The sequence below is a fragment of the Oncorhynchus mykiss genome, chromosome 27 (assembly GCF_013265735.2).
Source record: "Oncorhynchus mykiss isolate Arlee chromosome 27, USDA_OmykA_1.1, whole genome shotgun sequence".
In the NCBI taxonomy this organism is placed as follows: Eukaryota; Metazoa; Chordata; class Actinopteri; order Salmoniformes; family Salmonidae; genus Oncorhynchus; species Oncorhynchus mykiss.
The window spans coordinates 49,446,996-49,462,054 of record NC_048591.1 but is presented as its reverse complement, the minus strand read 5'-3'; the positions used below and the strand labels follow the sequence as shown (position 1 = coordinate 49,462,054).

The 15,059-nt window shown below is 48.8% G+C and overlaps 1 protein-coding gene across 4 annotated transcripts in view; it reads left to right on the top strand.

Moving 5' to 3' along the window:
• Window positions 1–15,059, top strand: part of LOC110515989 (rho GTPase-activating protein 42) — a 224,508-nt gene that overhangs the window by 45,468 nt on the left and 163,981 nt on the right. For all 4 annotated transcript variants that reach the window (XM_036965193.1, XM_036965192.1, XM_036965191.1 and 1 more), the window contains exon 3: window positions 3,149–3,210. In XM_036965193.1, coding sequence (XP_036821088.1) covers window positions 3,149–3,210 — 62 coding nt within the window. The remainder of the gene's footprint in view (window positions 1–3,148; window positions 3,211–15,059) is intronic.

Sequence of the window (15,059 nt, the reverse complement as noted above, 5' to 3'; positions counted from 1 at the left end):
TGGGAGAGTTCTGTTACTGTAACGGGTCCAGTCTTGCCAGGGTTCAGCCATGGGAGAGTTCTGTTACTGTAACGGGTCCAGTCTTGCCAGGGTTCAGCCATGGGAGAGTTCTGTTACTGTAACGGGTCCAGTCTTGCCAGGGTTCAGCCATGGGAGAGTTCTGTTACTGTAACGGGTCCAGTCTAGCCAGGGTTCAGCCATGGGAGAGTTCTGTTACTGTAACGGGTCCAGTCTAGCCAGGGTTCAGCCATGGGAGAGTTCTGTTACTGTAACGGGTCCAGTCTTGCCAGGGTTCAGCCATGGGAGAGTTCTGTTACTGTAACGGGTCCAGTCTTGCCAGGGTTCAGCCATGGGAGAGTTCTGTTACTGTAACGGGTCCAGTCTAGCCAGGGTTCAGCCATGGGAGAGTTCTGTTACTGTAACGGGTCCAGTCTAGCCATGGTTCAGCCATGGGAGAGTTCTGTTACTGTAACGGGTCCTGTCTAGCCAGGGTTCAGCCATGGGAGAGTTCTGTTACTGTAACGGGTCCAGTCTTGCCAGGGTTCAGCCATGGGAGAGTTCTGTTACTGTAACGGGTCCTGTCTAGCCAGGGTTCAGCCATGGGAGAGTTCTGTTACTGTAACGGGTCCTGTCTAGCCATGGTTCAGCCATGGGAGAGTTCTGTTACTGTAACGGGTCCAGTCTAGCCAGGGTTCAGCCATGGGAGAGTTCTGTTACTGTAACGGGTCCAGTCTAGCCAGGGTTCAGCCATGGGAGAGTTCTGTTACTGTAACGGGTCCAGTCTAGCCAGGGTTCAGCCATGGGAGAGTTCTGTTACTGTAACGGGTCCAGTCTAGCCAGGGTTCAGCCATGGGAGAGTTCTGTTACTGTAACGGGTCCAGTCTTGCCAGGGTTCAGCCATGGGAGAGTTCTGTTACTGTAACGGGTCCAGTCTTGCCAGGGTTCAGCCATGGGAGAGTTCTGTTACTGTAACGGGTCCAGTCTTGCCAGGGTTCAGCCATGGGAGAGTTCTGTTACTGTAACGGGTCCAGTCTAGCCAGGGTTCAGCCATGGGAGAGTTCTGTTACTGTAACGGGTCCAGTCTAGCCAGGGTTCAGCCATGGGAGAGTTCTGTTACTGTAACGGGTCCAGTCTTGCCAGGGTTCAGCCATGGGAGAGTTCTGTTACTGTAACGGGTCCAGTCTTGCCAGGGTTCAGCCATGGGAGAGTTCTGTTACTGTAACGGGTCCAGTCTAGCCAGGGTTCAGCCATGGGAGAGTTCTGTTACTGTAACGGGTCCAGTCTAGCCATGGTTCAGCCATGGGAGAGTTCTGTTACTGTAACGGGTCCTGTCTAGCCAGGGTTCAGCCATGGGAGAGTTCTGTTACTGTAACGGGTCCAGTCTTGCCAGGGTTCAGCCATGGGAGAGTTCTGTTACTGTAACGGGTCCTGTCTAGCCAGGGTTCAGCCATGGGAGAGTTCTGTTACTGTAACGGGTCCTGTCTAGCCAGGGTTCAGCCATGGGAGAGTTCTGTTACTGTAACGGGTCCAGTCTAGCCAGGGTTCAGCCATGGGAGAGTTCTGTTACTGTAACGGGTCCAGTCTAGCCAGGGTTCAGCCATGGGAGAGTTCTGTTACTGTAACGGGTCCAGTCTAGCCAGGGTTCAGCCATGGGAGAGTTCTGTTACTGTAACGGGTCCAGTCTAGCCAGGGTTCAGCCATGGGAGAGTTCTGTTACTGTAACGGGTCCAGTCTAGCCAGGGTTCAGCCATGGGAGAGTTCTGTTACTGTAACGGGTCCAGTCTTGCCAGGGTTCAGCCATGGGAGAGTTCTGTTACTGTAACGGGTCCAGTCTAGCCAGGGTTCAGCCATGGGAGAGTTCTGTTACTGTAACGGGTCCAGTCTAGCCAGGGTTCAGCCATGGGAGAGTTCTGTTACTGTAACGGGTCCAGTCTTGCCAGGGTTCAGCCATGGGAGAGTTCTGTTACTGTAACGGGTCCAGTCTTGCCAGGGTTGGTACTGGTACTATATTATTCCAGCCGTGCTGTAGCGTTACTATAGCACACATGCAGTGCTGTGTGTATATAGTATTACACAAGCTGAATGTTTTAACGTTGATACTGTATGTACACTGTAGTAGGCTAGTTTAGGCCTGGAGTTTCTGGCCCTAGCCAGAGTTCAGACATTTTTAAAGTATACCGTATTAACAATTATGGACATAATGAAATGATATCGTCAGGAAGTTTCCACCATGGCCCTCCCTCACCATGTTTAGACAGGCTGAATGCCTCAGTGTACCCTAGGCTTGAGTCAGGACCTGGAGGTTTTCCTGGCCATGTGATCAGGAAAACCTCTGTGCCCTACTGTATGTCATATAGAGAGTTGTCTTCTAGCGAGAAGAAGTGTAGAACCAGGTCACCATGGAATGTTATTGACTACGTTTGAAATGGTTAAACTGATCCTGGATCAGCTCTCCTACTGAGACGTTGTCTAAATACAGACCCAGTAGAACCCAGGGCCCTATGTTGTCATGCTTATTGAACCCATGGCCCTATGTTGTCATGCTTATTGATCCCAGGGCCCTATGTTGTCATGCTTATTGATCCCAGGGCCCTATGTTGTCATGCTTATTGAACCCATGGCCCTATGTTGTCATGCTTATTGATCCCAGGGCCCTATGTTGTCATGCTTATTGATCCCAGGGCCCTATGTTGTCATGCTTATTGATCCCAGGGCCCTATGTTGTCATGCTTTTTGATCCCAGGGCCCTATGTTGTCATGCTTATTGATCCCAGGGCCCTATGTTGTCATGCTTATTGATCCCAGGGCCCTATGTTGTCATGCTTATTGAACCCAGGGCCCTATGTTGTCATGCTTATTGATCCCATTCTTATGATTTAATCCATTGACTCCTCCTGTAAACTCCATTACATTAATTTAACATACTCTGACCTGTAAACTCCATTACATTAGTTTAAGTACCTGACACTATAGATTAATGCATGTTTACTTAATGGAACCTATATCGATGCCCTGCCACATTGATGTTTCCCACGTTCATTTGAACTTTAACTCACATGTTCATGTTCATACTGTGTATATGACCTTTAACCCAGAAGTGATATTAGATGACAGATTAAAGACATACTGTGTGTTCTTTCTTTTCCAGCTCAGTCGTTCAAGGAGTTCTCCCAGCTACTGAACACAGTGGAAGAGGAGAGGAGACGCTTGGTAACAATTCTGTTATTACACTATTAATGTCCTCTTTATGTATGAGAAAGTGGTCATCAACTTCATTGTTCCATTTTAATTTAGTACAGATTAGATCCGTCCTATCAGATAGTGCAGCTGTAGGCCTGTTACAGATGTAGGATCTTAATTTGATCACCCTTTTGTTGCGGAGAATTTTCCGTGTAAAGCAGGAAATGCAAACTTGTAGTGTACAACCACGACCACACTGCAGAGCCATGACTCTGGCGAGCAAGACTAGTGGAATACTGAGCCCTTTAACTGCCCTTAACTGAGCGTGGTATGGGGCTCTGCTCACACTCAGGCTGGGCTGTGTCTAGCATGGGGCTCTGCTCACACTCAGGCTGGGCTGTGTCTTGCATGGGGCTCTGCTCACACTCAGGCTGGGCTGTGTCTTGCATGGGGCTCTGCTCACACTCAGGCTGGGCTGTGTCTTGCATGGGGCTCTGCTCACACTCAGGCTGGGCTGTGTCTTGCATGGGGCTCTGCTCACACTCAGGCTGGGCTGTGTCTTGCATGGGGCTCTGCTCACACTCAGGCTGGGCTGTGTCTTGCATGGGGCTCTGCTCACACTCAGGCTGGGCTGTGTCTTGCATGGGGCTCTGCTCACACTCTGGCTGGGCTGTGTCTTGCATGGGGCTCTGCTCACACTCAGGCTGGGCTGTGTCTTGCATGGGGCTCTGCTCACACTCAGGCTGGGCTGTGTCTTGCATGGGGCTCTGCTCACACTCAGGCTGGGCTGTGTCTTGCATGGGGCTCTGCTCACACTCTGGCTGGGCTGTGTCTTGCATGGGGCTCTGCTCACATTCAGGCTGGGTTGTGTCTGGCATGGGGCTCTGCTCACACTCAGGCTGGGCTGTGTCTTGCATGGGGCTCTGCTCACACTCAGGCTGGGCTGTGTCTTGCATGGGTCTCTGCTCACACTCAGGCTGGGTTGTGTCTTGCATGGGGCTCTGCTCACACTCAGGCTGGGTTGTGTCTGGCATGGGGCTCTGCTCACACTCAGGCTGGGCTGTGTCTTGCATGGGGCTCTGCTCACACTCAGGCTGGGCTGTGTCTTGCATGGGGCTCTGCTCACACTCAGGCTGGGTTGTGTCTGGCATGGGGCTCTGCTCACACTCAGGCTGGGCTGTGTCTTGCATGGGGCTCTGCTCACCCTCAGGCTGGTGTAACGGAGACTCAACAATGCAGTTAGCCTGGTAGTGCCATAGCTATGCCAGACGTCAGTTTGCAGCTGAACAGTGATGTCAGGCATAGCACATTCAGAGTAACTGAGTAGGTTGGCTGCCTGAGGCAATGTACTGAAACCTTTTATATTGAATTGATGTCCATATTTATTGTCAATTCCAAATGTGATTGGATGGACCATGAAAATAGCATTGTGTTGAATGATATTGTACTAGGTCACAAAAAGGCTACAACAACCCTGTATCAGACCTCATTGTAGCATATGGTACAATGTTGTATTGTGATCTGAGTAAAGGTTACAACAACCCTCTCACACACACCTCTACTTAACTACATATTAAAGGGATCGTCTCAAAATCGACCACAGTAAATTATGTTTATAAATTGAGGAAACAGTCAATTGGTAGTTCATCCGTTTGACCAATAAACAGAATACGTAGATGAAGCCACGAAGAAGACATATTCTCTTCTGAGCCACGAAGAAGACATATTCTCTTCTGAGCCACGAAGAAGACATATTCTCTTCTGAGCCACGAAGAAGACATATTCTCTTCTGAGCCACGAAGAAGACATATTCTCTTCTGAGCTACGAAGAAGACATATTCTCTTCTGAGCAACGAAGAACACATATTCTCTTGTGAACTGGCTAACCCCACTGTTTAGGGCCTGTGACTGTCACCTTAGCCAACTCAATACTGACGTGTACCAAATTTCTCCCTATTCCCTTTATAGTGCACTACATTTGACCAGGGTCCATAGTGCACTATACTGGGGATAGGGTGCCATTAGGGAGGGTCTCAAAAGCTATATCATTATAGTCTGTAATTATTTCTCAAACAGGAAATGCCATCAGGGGATCGTATACCAATGATTTGTTTTGACAGTATGACAGGGGAATGATGTATGGGGCTTGAAAGTAAAGCTAAAAGAAACAGTAAGAATTGTTTTATTTACGTTAGTCTGTGGCTGAGTCCAAAATGGCACCACCTTCCCTATCCAGTGCACTACTTTAGACCAGGGCCCATAGTGCACTACTTTAGACCAGGGCCCATAGTGCACTACTTTAGACCAGGGCCCATAGTGCACTACTTTAGACCAGGGCCCATAGTGCACTACTTTAGGCCAGGGCCCATAGTGCACTACTTTAGACCAGGGCCCATAGGGAATAGGGTGCTGTGTGACTGCATCTCCATGTCCCAGAGAAAGGAAAGAGGGGCCCTGGACTGTTCAAAGTGTTTTACAGAAAATAATAGCCTGTTTTCAGCAGCACATTTCAAGATAAGCTATATACTGAACCAAAAATATAAACACAAAATGAAACAATTTCATAGATTTGACTGATTTACAATTCATATGAGGAAATCAGTCAATTGAAATGAATTCATTAGGCCCTAATCTATGGATTTCACATGACTGGGAATACATTCATTAGGCCCTAATCTATGGATTTCACATGACTGGGAATACATTCATTAGGCCCTAATCTATGGATTTCACATGACTGGGAATACATTCATTAGGCCCTAATCTATGGATTTCATATGACTGGGAATACATTCATTAGGCCCTAGTCTATGGATTTCACATGACTGGGAATACATTCATTAGGCCCTAATCTATGGATTTCATATGACTGGGAATACATTCATTAGGCCCTAATCTATGGATTTCACATGACTGGGAATACATTCATTAGGCCCTAATCTATGGATTTCACATGACTGGGAATAGATTCATTAGGCCCTAATCTATGGATTTCATATGACTGGGAATACATTCATTAGGCCCTAATCTATGGATTTCATATGACTGGGAATACATTCATTAGGCCCTAATCTATGGATTTCACATGACTGGGAATACATTCATTAGGCCCTAATCTATGGATTTCATATGACTGGGAATACATTCATTAGGCCCTAATATATGGATTTCATATGACTGGGAATACATTCATTAGGCCCTAATCTATGGATTTCACATGACTGGGAATACATTCATTAGGCCCTAATCTATGGATTTCACATGACTGGGAATAGATTCATTAGGCCCTAATCTATGGATTTCATATGACTGGGAATACATTCATTAGGCCCTAATCTATGGATTTCATATGACTGGGAATACATTCATTAGGCCCTGTACTGTCATCTTTTTTCTTTATTTAACTAGGCAAGACAGTTAAGAACAAATTTACAATGACGGCCTACCCCGGCCAAACTCATACGACGCTGGGCCAATGACGGCCTACCCCGGCCAAACTCATACGACGCTGGGCCAATGACGGCCTACCCCGGCCAAACTCATACGACGCTGGGCCAATGACGGCCTACCCCGGCCAAACTCATACGACGCTGGGCCAATGACGGCCTACCCCGGCCAAACTCATACGACACTGGGCCAATGACGGCCTACCCCGGCCAAACTCATACGACACTGGGCCAATGACGGCCTACCCCGGCCAAACTCATACGACGCTGGGCCAATGACGGCCTACCCCGGCCAAACTCGTACGACGCTGGGCCAATGACGGCCTACCCCGGCCAAACTCATACGACGCTGGGCCAATGACGGCCTACCCCGGCCAAACTCGTACGACACTGGGCCAATGACGGCCTACCCCGGCCAAACTCATACGACGCTGGGCCAATGACGGCCTACCCCGGCCAAACTCATACGACGCTGGGCCAATGACGGCCTACCCCGGCCAAACTCATACGACGCTGGGCCAATGATGGCCTACCCCGGCCAAACTCATACGACGCTGGGCCAATGACGGCCTACCCCGGCCAAACTCATACGACACTGGGCCAATTGTGCACCGCCCTATGGGAGGAGAGGGGGAGGCCGTCATTGTAAATAAGAATTTGTTCTTGACTTGCCTAGTTAAATAAAGGTTCAATTAAGAAAAATACATCATTCTAGCTAGTACTGTAGTACTGTAGTGACTCCTTTTGCACTGAGACGCAGTGCCTTAGACCGCTGTGCCACTCGGGAGCCCAATTCTCTAAAACGATGTTGGATGCGGCTTATGGTAGAGAAATTAACATTCATTTCTCCCCTGGCGTGACTGAAAGGAACACAGAGGCCTTTGAGGAGAACAAGCGCTTTCTGTCTGTGGCCACTTGTTTCATTCATTAGGCCTGTTGTAGACACTGCACAGCAGCTCAGCACAGAACAATTGGACAAACTCACAGCAAAGAACAAAGGAGGTTTGCTGTGGAAATCTCTTATTCACTTTTATATCATTACATATTAACACTAGAAAAGCCTGGCCTCGAGGGACCCCTCTCCCCTCTGAGCCAATGACACATAAATACATTTCATTTATGCTATTGCAAAAATAATAATTTGTTTGTGTTTATGAAGGGCTTTGGTGATATCAGTATACAAAAGAAAATGTATTTCAAAGAATACAATAGCATTTTCATTAGTTCATGTACCTGTAGTCTATAAATAAACACCATCTCAAAGATCATTCATCTTCTACTGTTTAACTTCTGAACCAATAGGAGGCCCTCGCTGCCTCGACACTGTTTAACTTCTGAACCAATAGGAGGCCCTCCCTGCCTCAACACTGTTTAACTTCTGAACCAATAGGAGGCCCTCCCTGCCTCAACACTGTTTAACTTCTGAACCAATAGGAGGCCCTCCCTGCCTCAACACTGTTTAACTTCTGAACCAATAGGAGGCCCTCCCTGCCTCAACACTGTTTAACTTCTGAACCAATAGGAGGCCCTGCATGCCTCAACACTGTTTAACTTCTGAACCAATAGGAGGCCCTCCCTGCCTCAACACTGTTTAACTTCTGAACCAATAGGAGGCCCTGCCAGCCTCGACCTGTAATATCACCCACTGTTTAACTTCTGAACCAATAGGAGGCCCTCCCTGCCTCAACACTGTTTAACTTCTGAACCAATAGGAGTCCCTCCCTGCCTCAACACTGTTTAACTTCTGAACCAATAGGAGGCCCTCGCTGCCTCGACACTGTTTAACTTCTGAACCAATAGGAGGCCCTCCCTGCCTCAACACTGTTTAACTTCTGAACCAATAGGAGGCCCTGCATGCCTCAACACTGTTTAACTTCTGAACCAATAGGAGGCCCTCCCTGCCTCAACACTGTTTAACTTCTGAACCAATAGGAGGCCCTCCCTGCCTCAACACTGTTTAACTTCTGAACCAATAGGAGGCCCTCCCTGCCTCAACACTGTTTAACTTCTGAACCAATAGGAGGCCCTCCATGCCTCGACCTGTAATATCACCCACTGTTTACCTTCTGATCCCAGTGTCAGTCTAAATTAATGAAAAGCCAGATGAAATGCAGAGCAGTTCAAAAACATTCAAACATGTGAGGAATTGTCCACCGAAACAGATACTCTCTCTACCCTTCCCCCTCCTCTCTCCCTCCCCCTCTCCTCCCTCTCCCCGTCTCTCCCTCCCCTTCTCCTCCCTCCATCTCTCTCCCTCCCCCTCCCCGTCTCTCCCTCCCCCTCTCCTCCCCCTCTACTCTGGGTGTAAGCAGCATCTACTGTTACTCACTCTTCGTGCTTTGGTGTAATAAGGCATATTTGGGATGCAAAGAATCGGCTTTACAGCCATGTACAAGTTGTCTCAAAATATCCCTTCTTTAAAGAGGACTTTAAGTGTTAGCTAGTGGGACTTCACAGCTTAGCCTCTCCCCATGCCATAAACTGGTAGCTGATTGGGAAATATGAGATGGCTTACGGAAAGAGGAAATTCTCTAAATGTTTTCCATTGTCAAGTGGATCAGCACATCAGCATTTCCTTCGTCCCTAATGGTACCCTATTCCCTAAAGTAGTTCACTATAGGCCCGGGTCTAAAGTAGTTCACTATGGGCCCTGGTCTAAAGTAGTACACTATGGGCCCTGGTCTAAAGTAGTTCACTATAGGCCCGGGTCTAAAGTAGTTCACTATGGGCCCTGGTCTAAAGTAGTTCATTATAGGCCCTGGTCTAAAGTAGTGCACTATAGGCCCTGGTCTAAAGTAGTGCACTATAGGCCCTGGTCTAAAGTAGTTCACTATATGCCCTGGTCTAAAGTATCACACTATAGGCCCTGGTCTAAAGTAGTTCACTATAGGCCCTGGTCTAAAGTAGTACACTATGGGCCCTGGTCTAAAGTAGTACACTATGGGCCCTGGTCTAAAGTAGTACACTATGGGCCCTGGTCTAAAGTAGTTCACTATGGGCCCTGGTCTAAAGTAGTTCACTATGGGCCCTGGTCTAAAGTAGTGCACTATAGGCCCTGGTCTAAAGTAGTGCACTATGGGCCCTGGTCTAAAGTAGTTCACTATGGGCCCTGGTCTAAAGTAGTTCACTATAGGTCCTGGTCTAAAGTAGTACACTATAGGCCCTGGTCTAAAGTAGTGCATTATAGGCCCTGGTCTAAAGTAGTACACTATAGGTCCTGGTCTAAAGTAGTGCATTATAGGCCCTGGTCTAAAGTAGTACACTATAGGTCCTGGTCTAAAGTAGCAAACTATAGGCCCTGGTCTAAAGTAGTACACTATAGGCCCTGGTCTAAAGTAGTACACTATAGGCCCTGGTCTAAAGTAGTAAACTATAGGCCCTGGTCTAAAGTAGAACACTATACGCCCTGGTCTAAAGTAGTACACTATAGGCCCTGGTCTAAAGCAGTACCCTATAGGTCCTGGTCTAATGTAGTACACTATAGGCCCTGGTCTAAAGTAGTACACTATAGGCCCTGGTCTAAAGTAGTTCACTATATGCCCTGGTCAAAAGTAGCACACTATAGGCCCTGGTCTAAAGTAGTACACTGTAGGCCCTGGTCTAAAGTAGTACACTATAGGCCCTGGTCTAAAGTAGCACACTATAGGCCCTGGTCCAATGTAGAACACTATAGGCCCTGGTCTTAAGTAGCATACTATAGGCCCTGGTCCAAAGTAGTTCACTATACGCCCTGGTCCAATGTAGCACACTATAGGCCCTGGTCTAAAGTAGCACACTTTTGGCCCTGGTCTAACGTAATACACTGTATGCCCTGGTCTAAAGTAGTGGACTATGGGCCCTGGTCAAATGTAGCACACTATTGGCCCTGGTATAAAGTAGCACACTTTTGACCCTGGTCTAACGTAATACACTGTATGCCCTGGTCTAAAGTAGCACACTATTGGCCCTGGTCTAAAGTAGTGGTCTATGGGGCCTGGTCTAAAGTAGTGCACTATGTAGGGAATAGGGTACCATTTGGAACTCTTGTCTAACCACACATAATTTAAAATGTTAAACCAGTTGTTCTTCCACAACCTCAATGAGTTTCACCTCTGTGTATGTATCAGGCCTCCCTCCCTCCCCTCCTCTCAATGAGTTTCACCTCTGTGTATGTATCAGGCCTCCCTCCCTCCCCTCCTCTCAATGAGTTTCACCTCTGTGTATGTATCTGGCCTCCCTCCCCTCCTCTCAATGAGTTTCACCTCTGTGTATGTATCAGGCTTCCCTCCCTCCCTCCTCTCAATGAGTTTCACCTCTGTGTATGTATCAGGCCTCCCTCCCTCCCCTCCTCTCAATGAGTTTCACCTCTGTGTATGTATCAGGCCTCCCTCCCTCCCCTCCTCTCAATGAGTTTCACCTCTGTGTATGTATCAGGCCTCCCTCCCTCCCCTCCTCTCAATGAGTTTCACCTCTATGTATGTAACAGGCCTCCCTCCCATCCTCTCAAGGAGTTTCACCTCTGTGTATGTAACAGGCCTCCCTCCCTCCTCTCCTCTCAATGAGTTTCACCTCTGTGTATGTATCAGGCCTCCCTCCCTCCCTCCTCTCAATGAGTTTCACCTCTGTGTATGTAACAGGCCTCCCTCCCCTCCTCTCAATGAGTTTCACCTCTGTGTATGTATCAGGCCTCCCTCCCTCCCTCCTCTCAATGAGTTTCACCTCTGTGTATGTAACAGGCCTCCCTCCCTCCCTCCTCTCAATGAGTTTCACCTCTGTGTATGTAACAGGCCTCCCTCCCTCCTCTCAATGAGTTTCACCTCTGTGTATGTAACAGGCCTCCCTCCCTCCTCTCAATGAGTTTCACCTCTGTGTATGTATCAGGCCTTCCTCCCTCCCCTCCTCTCAATGAGTTTCACCTCTGTGTATGTATCAGGCCTCCCTCCCTCCCCTCCTCTCAATGAGTTTCACCTCTGTGTATGTAACAGGCCTCCCTCCCATCCTCTCAAGGAGTTTCATCTCTGTGTATGTAACAGGCCTCCCTCCCTCCTCTCCTCTCAATGAGTTTCACCTCTGTGTATGTATCAGGCCTCCCTCCCTCCCTCCTCTCAATGAGTTTCACCTCTGTGTATGTAACAGGCCTCCCTCCCCTCCTCTCAATGAGTTTCACCTCTGTGTATGTAACAGGCCTCCCTCCCTCCCTCCTCTCAATGAGTTTCACCTCTGTGTATGTAACAGGCCTCCCTCCCTCCCTCCTCTCAATGAGTTTCACCTCTGTGTATGTAACAGGCCTCCCTCCCTCCCTCCTCTCAATGAGTTTCACCTCTGTGTATGTAACAGGCCTCCCTCCCTCCCCTCCTCTCAATGAGTTTCACCTCTGTGTATGTATCAGGCCTCCCTCCCTCCCTCCTCTCAATGAGTTTCACCTCTGTGACACGTTAAGAGGAGTATAATTATTCTTCATGAAGAACGTTGGATTGAGGAACGAGGAAATATTAGGAGAATTATTCAACCAGACAGCGTTTAGCCCCCTCACAGATGGGATTGAAATAATAGATTACAGAGACCAGATGTGCCCGGAGCCAGTCGTTGTAAAAACTAGCTTGTTATCTACTCTCACTACTCTCACTACTCTCAACTTCTCCTCAAGTAGAAAGTAGTTCTTCCTGAAACTAAACTCACACTGCCTCTGTCTCCCTCCCCCTTTCCCTTCCCCTCTCCCTCCCCCTCTCCCTTCCCCTCCCCCTCTCCCTCCCCCTCCCTCCCTCTCCCCCCCCTCTCCTGCCTCTGTCTCCCTCCCCCTCTCTCCCTCTCTCTAATACGGTCATTCTGCCTCTGTGTACTCTCTGTTTAGGAACAAATAGCATTCTAGTTTGCTCTGTTTTTGTTAATTCTTTCCAATGTATCAAGTAATTATCTTTTTGTTTTCTCATGATTTGTTTGGTTCTAATTGTGTCCCTCCCTCCCTCCCTCCCTCCCTCCCTCCCTCCCTCCCTCCCTCCCTCCCTCCCTCCCTCCCTCCCTCCCTCCCTCCCTCCCTCCCTCCCTCCCTCCCTCCCTCCCTGCCCGTCTCCCCCCTCATCCCTCCCCCTCTACTCCCTCCCCATCTCTCCCTCATCCTTCCTCCTCTACTCCCTCCCCCTCTCCTCCCTCCCACTCTCCTCCTTCCTCCTCTCCTCCCTCCCACTCTCCTCCTTCTTCCTCTACTCCCTCCCACTCTCCTCCCTCCCACTCTCCTCCTTCCTCCTCTACTCCCTCCCACTCTCCTCCATCCCACTCTCCTCCTTCCTCCTCTCCTCCCTCCCACTCTCCTCCTTCTTCCTCTACTCCCTCCCACTCTCCTCCCTCCCACTCTCCTCCTTCCTCCTCTCCTCCCTCCCACTCCCCTCCTTCCTCCTCTACTCCCTCCCACTCTCCTCCTTTCTCCTCCCTCCCATCTCTCCCTCCCCCTTTCCTCCCTTCCCTTCTCGGCCCTCCCCGTTTACTCCCTACCCATCCCTCAATCCCATCTTCCCCTCTCCTCTCTCCCCCCCTCTTACCCCCCCCATTTCCCTCCCCACCTCTCTCTTCTCTCTCTCCTCCTCTCCTCCCTCCCCTCTCATCCCTCCTCCTCTCCTACCCCCCCTCGCCTTCCTCCCTGTCTATCCCTCTCCCTCTCCTCCCTACTCCCCCCTCTCCTCTCTCCCCCAATCCTTCCTCTCTCCTCCCTCGCTCCCTCCCCCTCTCCTCTCTCCCTCCTCCCTCTCCTCCGTCTCTCCCTCTCCCTCCCCCTTTCCTCACTCCTAGCTCAGTCTGGTCTGAATCTGAGCAGCAGTAGAAATACCTCAGACACCCTCAGACTGTCAGACCTCAGACACCCTCAGACTGATAAGAACCTGTCAGACCTCAGACACCCTCAGCCTGATAAGAACCTGTCAGACCTCAGACACCCTCAGCCTGATAAGAACCTGTCAGACCTCAGACACCCTCAGACTGATAAGAGCCTGTCAGACCTCAGACACCCTCAGACTGTCAGACCTCAGACTGATAAGAACCTGTCAGACCTCAGACACCCTCAGCCTGATAAGAGCCTGTCAGACCTCAGACACCCTCAGACTGATAAGAGCCTGTCAGACCTCAGACACCCTCAGACTGATAAGAGCCTGTCAGACCTCAGACACCCTCAGACTGATAAGAGCCTGTCAGACCTGTATATATACAGTTTGGACACACCTACTTATTCCAGGGTTTTTCTTTATTTGTACTATTTTCTACATTGTAGAATACTAGTGAAGACATCAAAACTATAAAAGATCACACATGGAATCATGTAGTAACCAAAAAGTGTTAAACAAATCAACATATATTTTATATTTTAGGTTCTTCAATGTAGCCAGCCCTTGACTTGATGACAGCTTTGCATTCTCTCAACCAGCTTCATCTGGAATTATTTTTCAACAGTCTTGAAGGAGTTCCCACATATGCTGAGCACTTGAAGGCTGCTTTTCCTTCACTCTTCGGTCCAACTCATCTCAAACCATCTGAAATGGGTTGAGGTTGGGTGATTGTGGAGGCCAGGTCATGTGATGCAGCGCTTCATCACTCTCCTTCTTGGTCAAATAGCCCTTACACAGCCTGGAGGTGTGGTGGGTCATTGTTCTGTTGAAAAACAAATGATAGTCCCATTAAGTGTAAACCAGATGAGATGGCTTATCGCTGCAGAATGCTGTGGTAGCCATGCTGGTTAGGTATGCCTTTAATTCTAAATATATCACAGAGAGTGTCACCAGCAAAGCACCCCCACACCATCACACCTCCTCCTCCATGCTTCATTCCACGGTGTGGAACAAAGACACAGCGGTTGAAACCAAAAATCTCAAATTTGGACTCATTAGACCAAAGGACATATTTCCACCAGTCTAATGTCCATTGCTCGTGTTTCATTATTATTGGTGTCCTTTTAGAAGTGGTTTATTTTCAGCAATTGGACCACGAAGGCCTGATTCACACAGTCTCCTCTGAACAGTTGATGTTGAGATGTGTCTGTTACTTGAACTCTGTAAAGAATTATTTTGGGCTGCAATGTCTGAGGCTGGTAACTCTAATGAACTTATCCTCTGCAGCAGAGGTAACTCTGGGTCTTCCTTTCCTGTGGCGGTCCTCATGAGAGCCAGTTAACTCTAATGAACTTATCCTCTGCAGCAGAGGTAACTCTGGGTCTTCCTTTCCTGTGGCGGTCCTCATGAGAGCCAGTCAACTCTAATGAACTTATCCTCTGCAGCAGAGGTAACTCTGGGTCTTCCTTTCCTGTGGCGGTCCTCATGAGAGCCAGTTAACTCTAATGAACTTATCCTCTGCAGCAGAGGTAACTCTGGGTCTTCCTTTCCTGTGGCGGTCCTCAGGAGAGACGTCATCAGAGCACTTAATGTTTTTTGTGACTATACTTCACTGACCTTCATATCTTACAGTGATGATGGA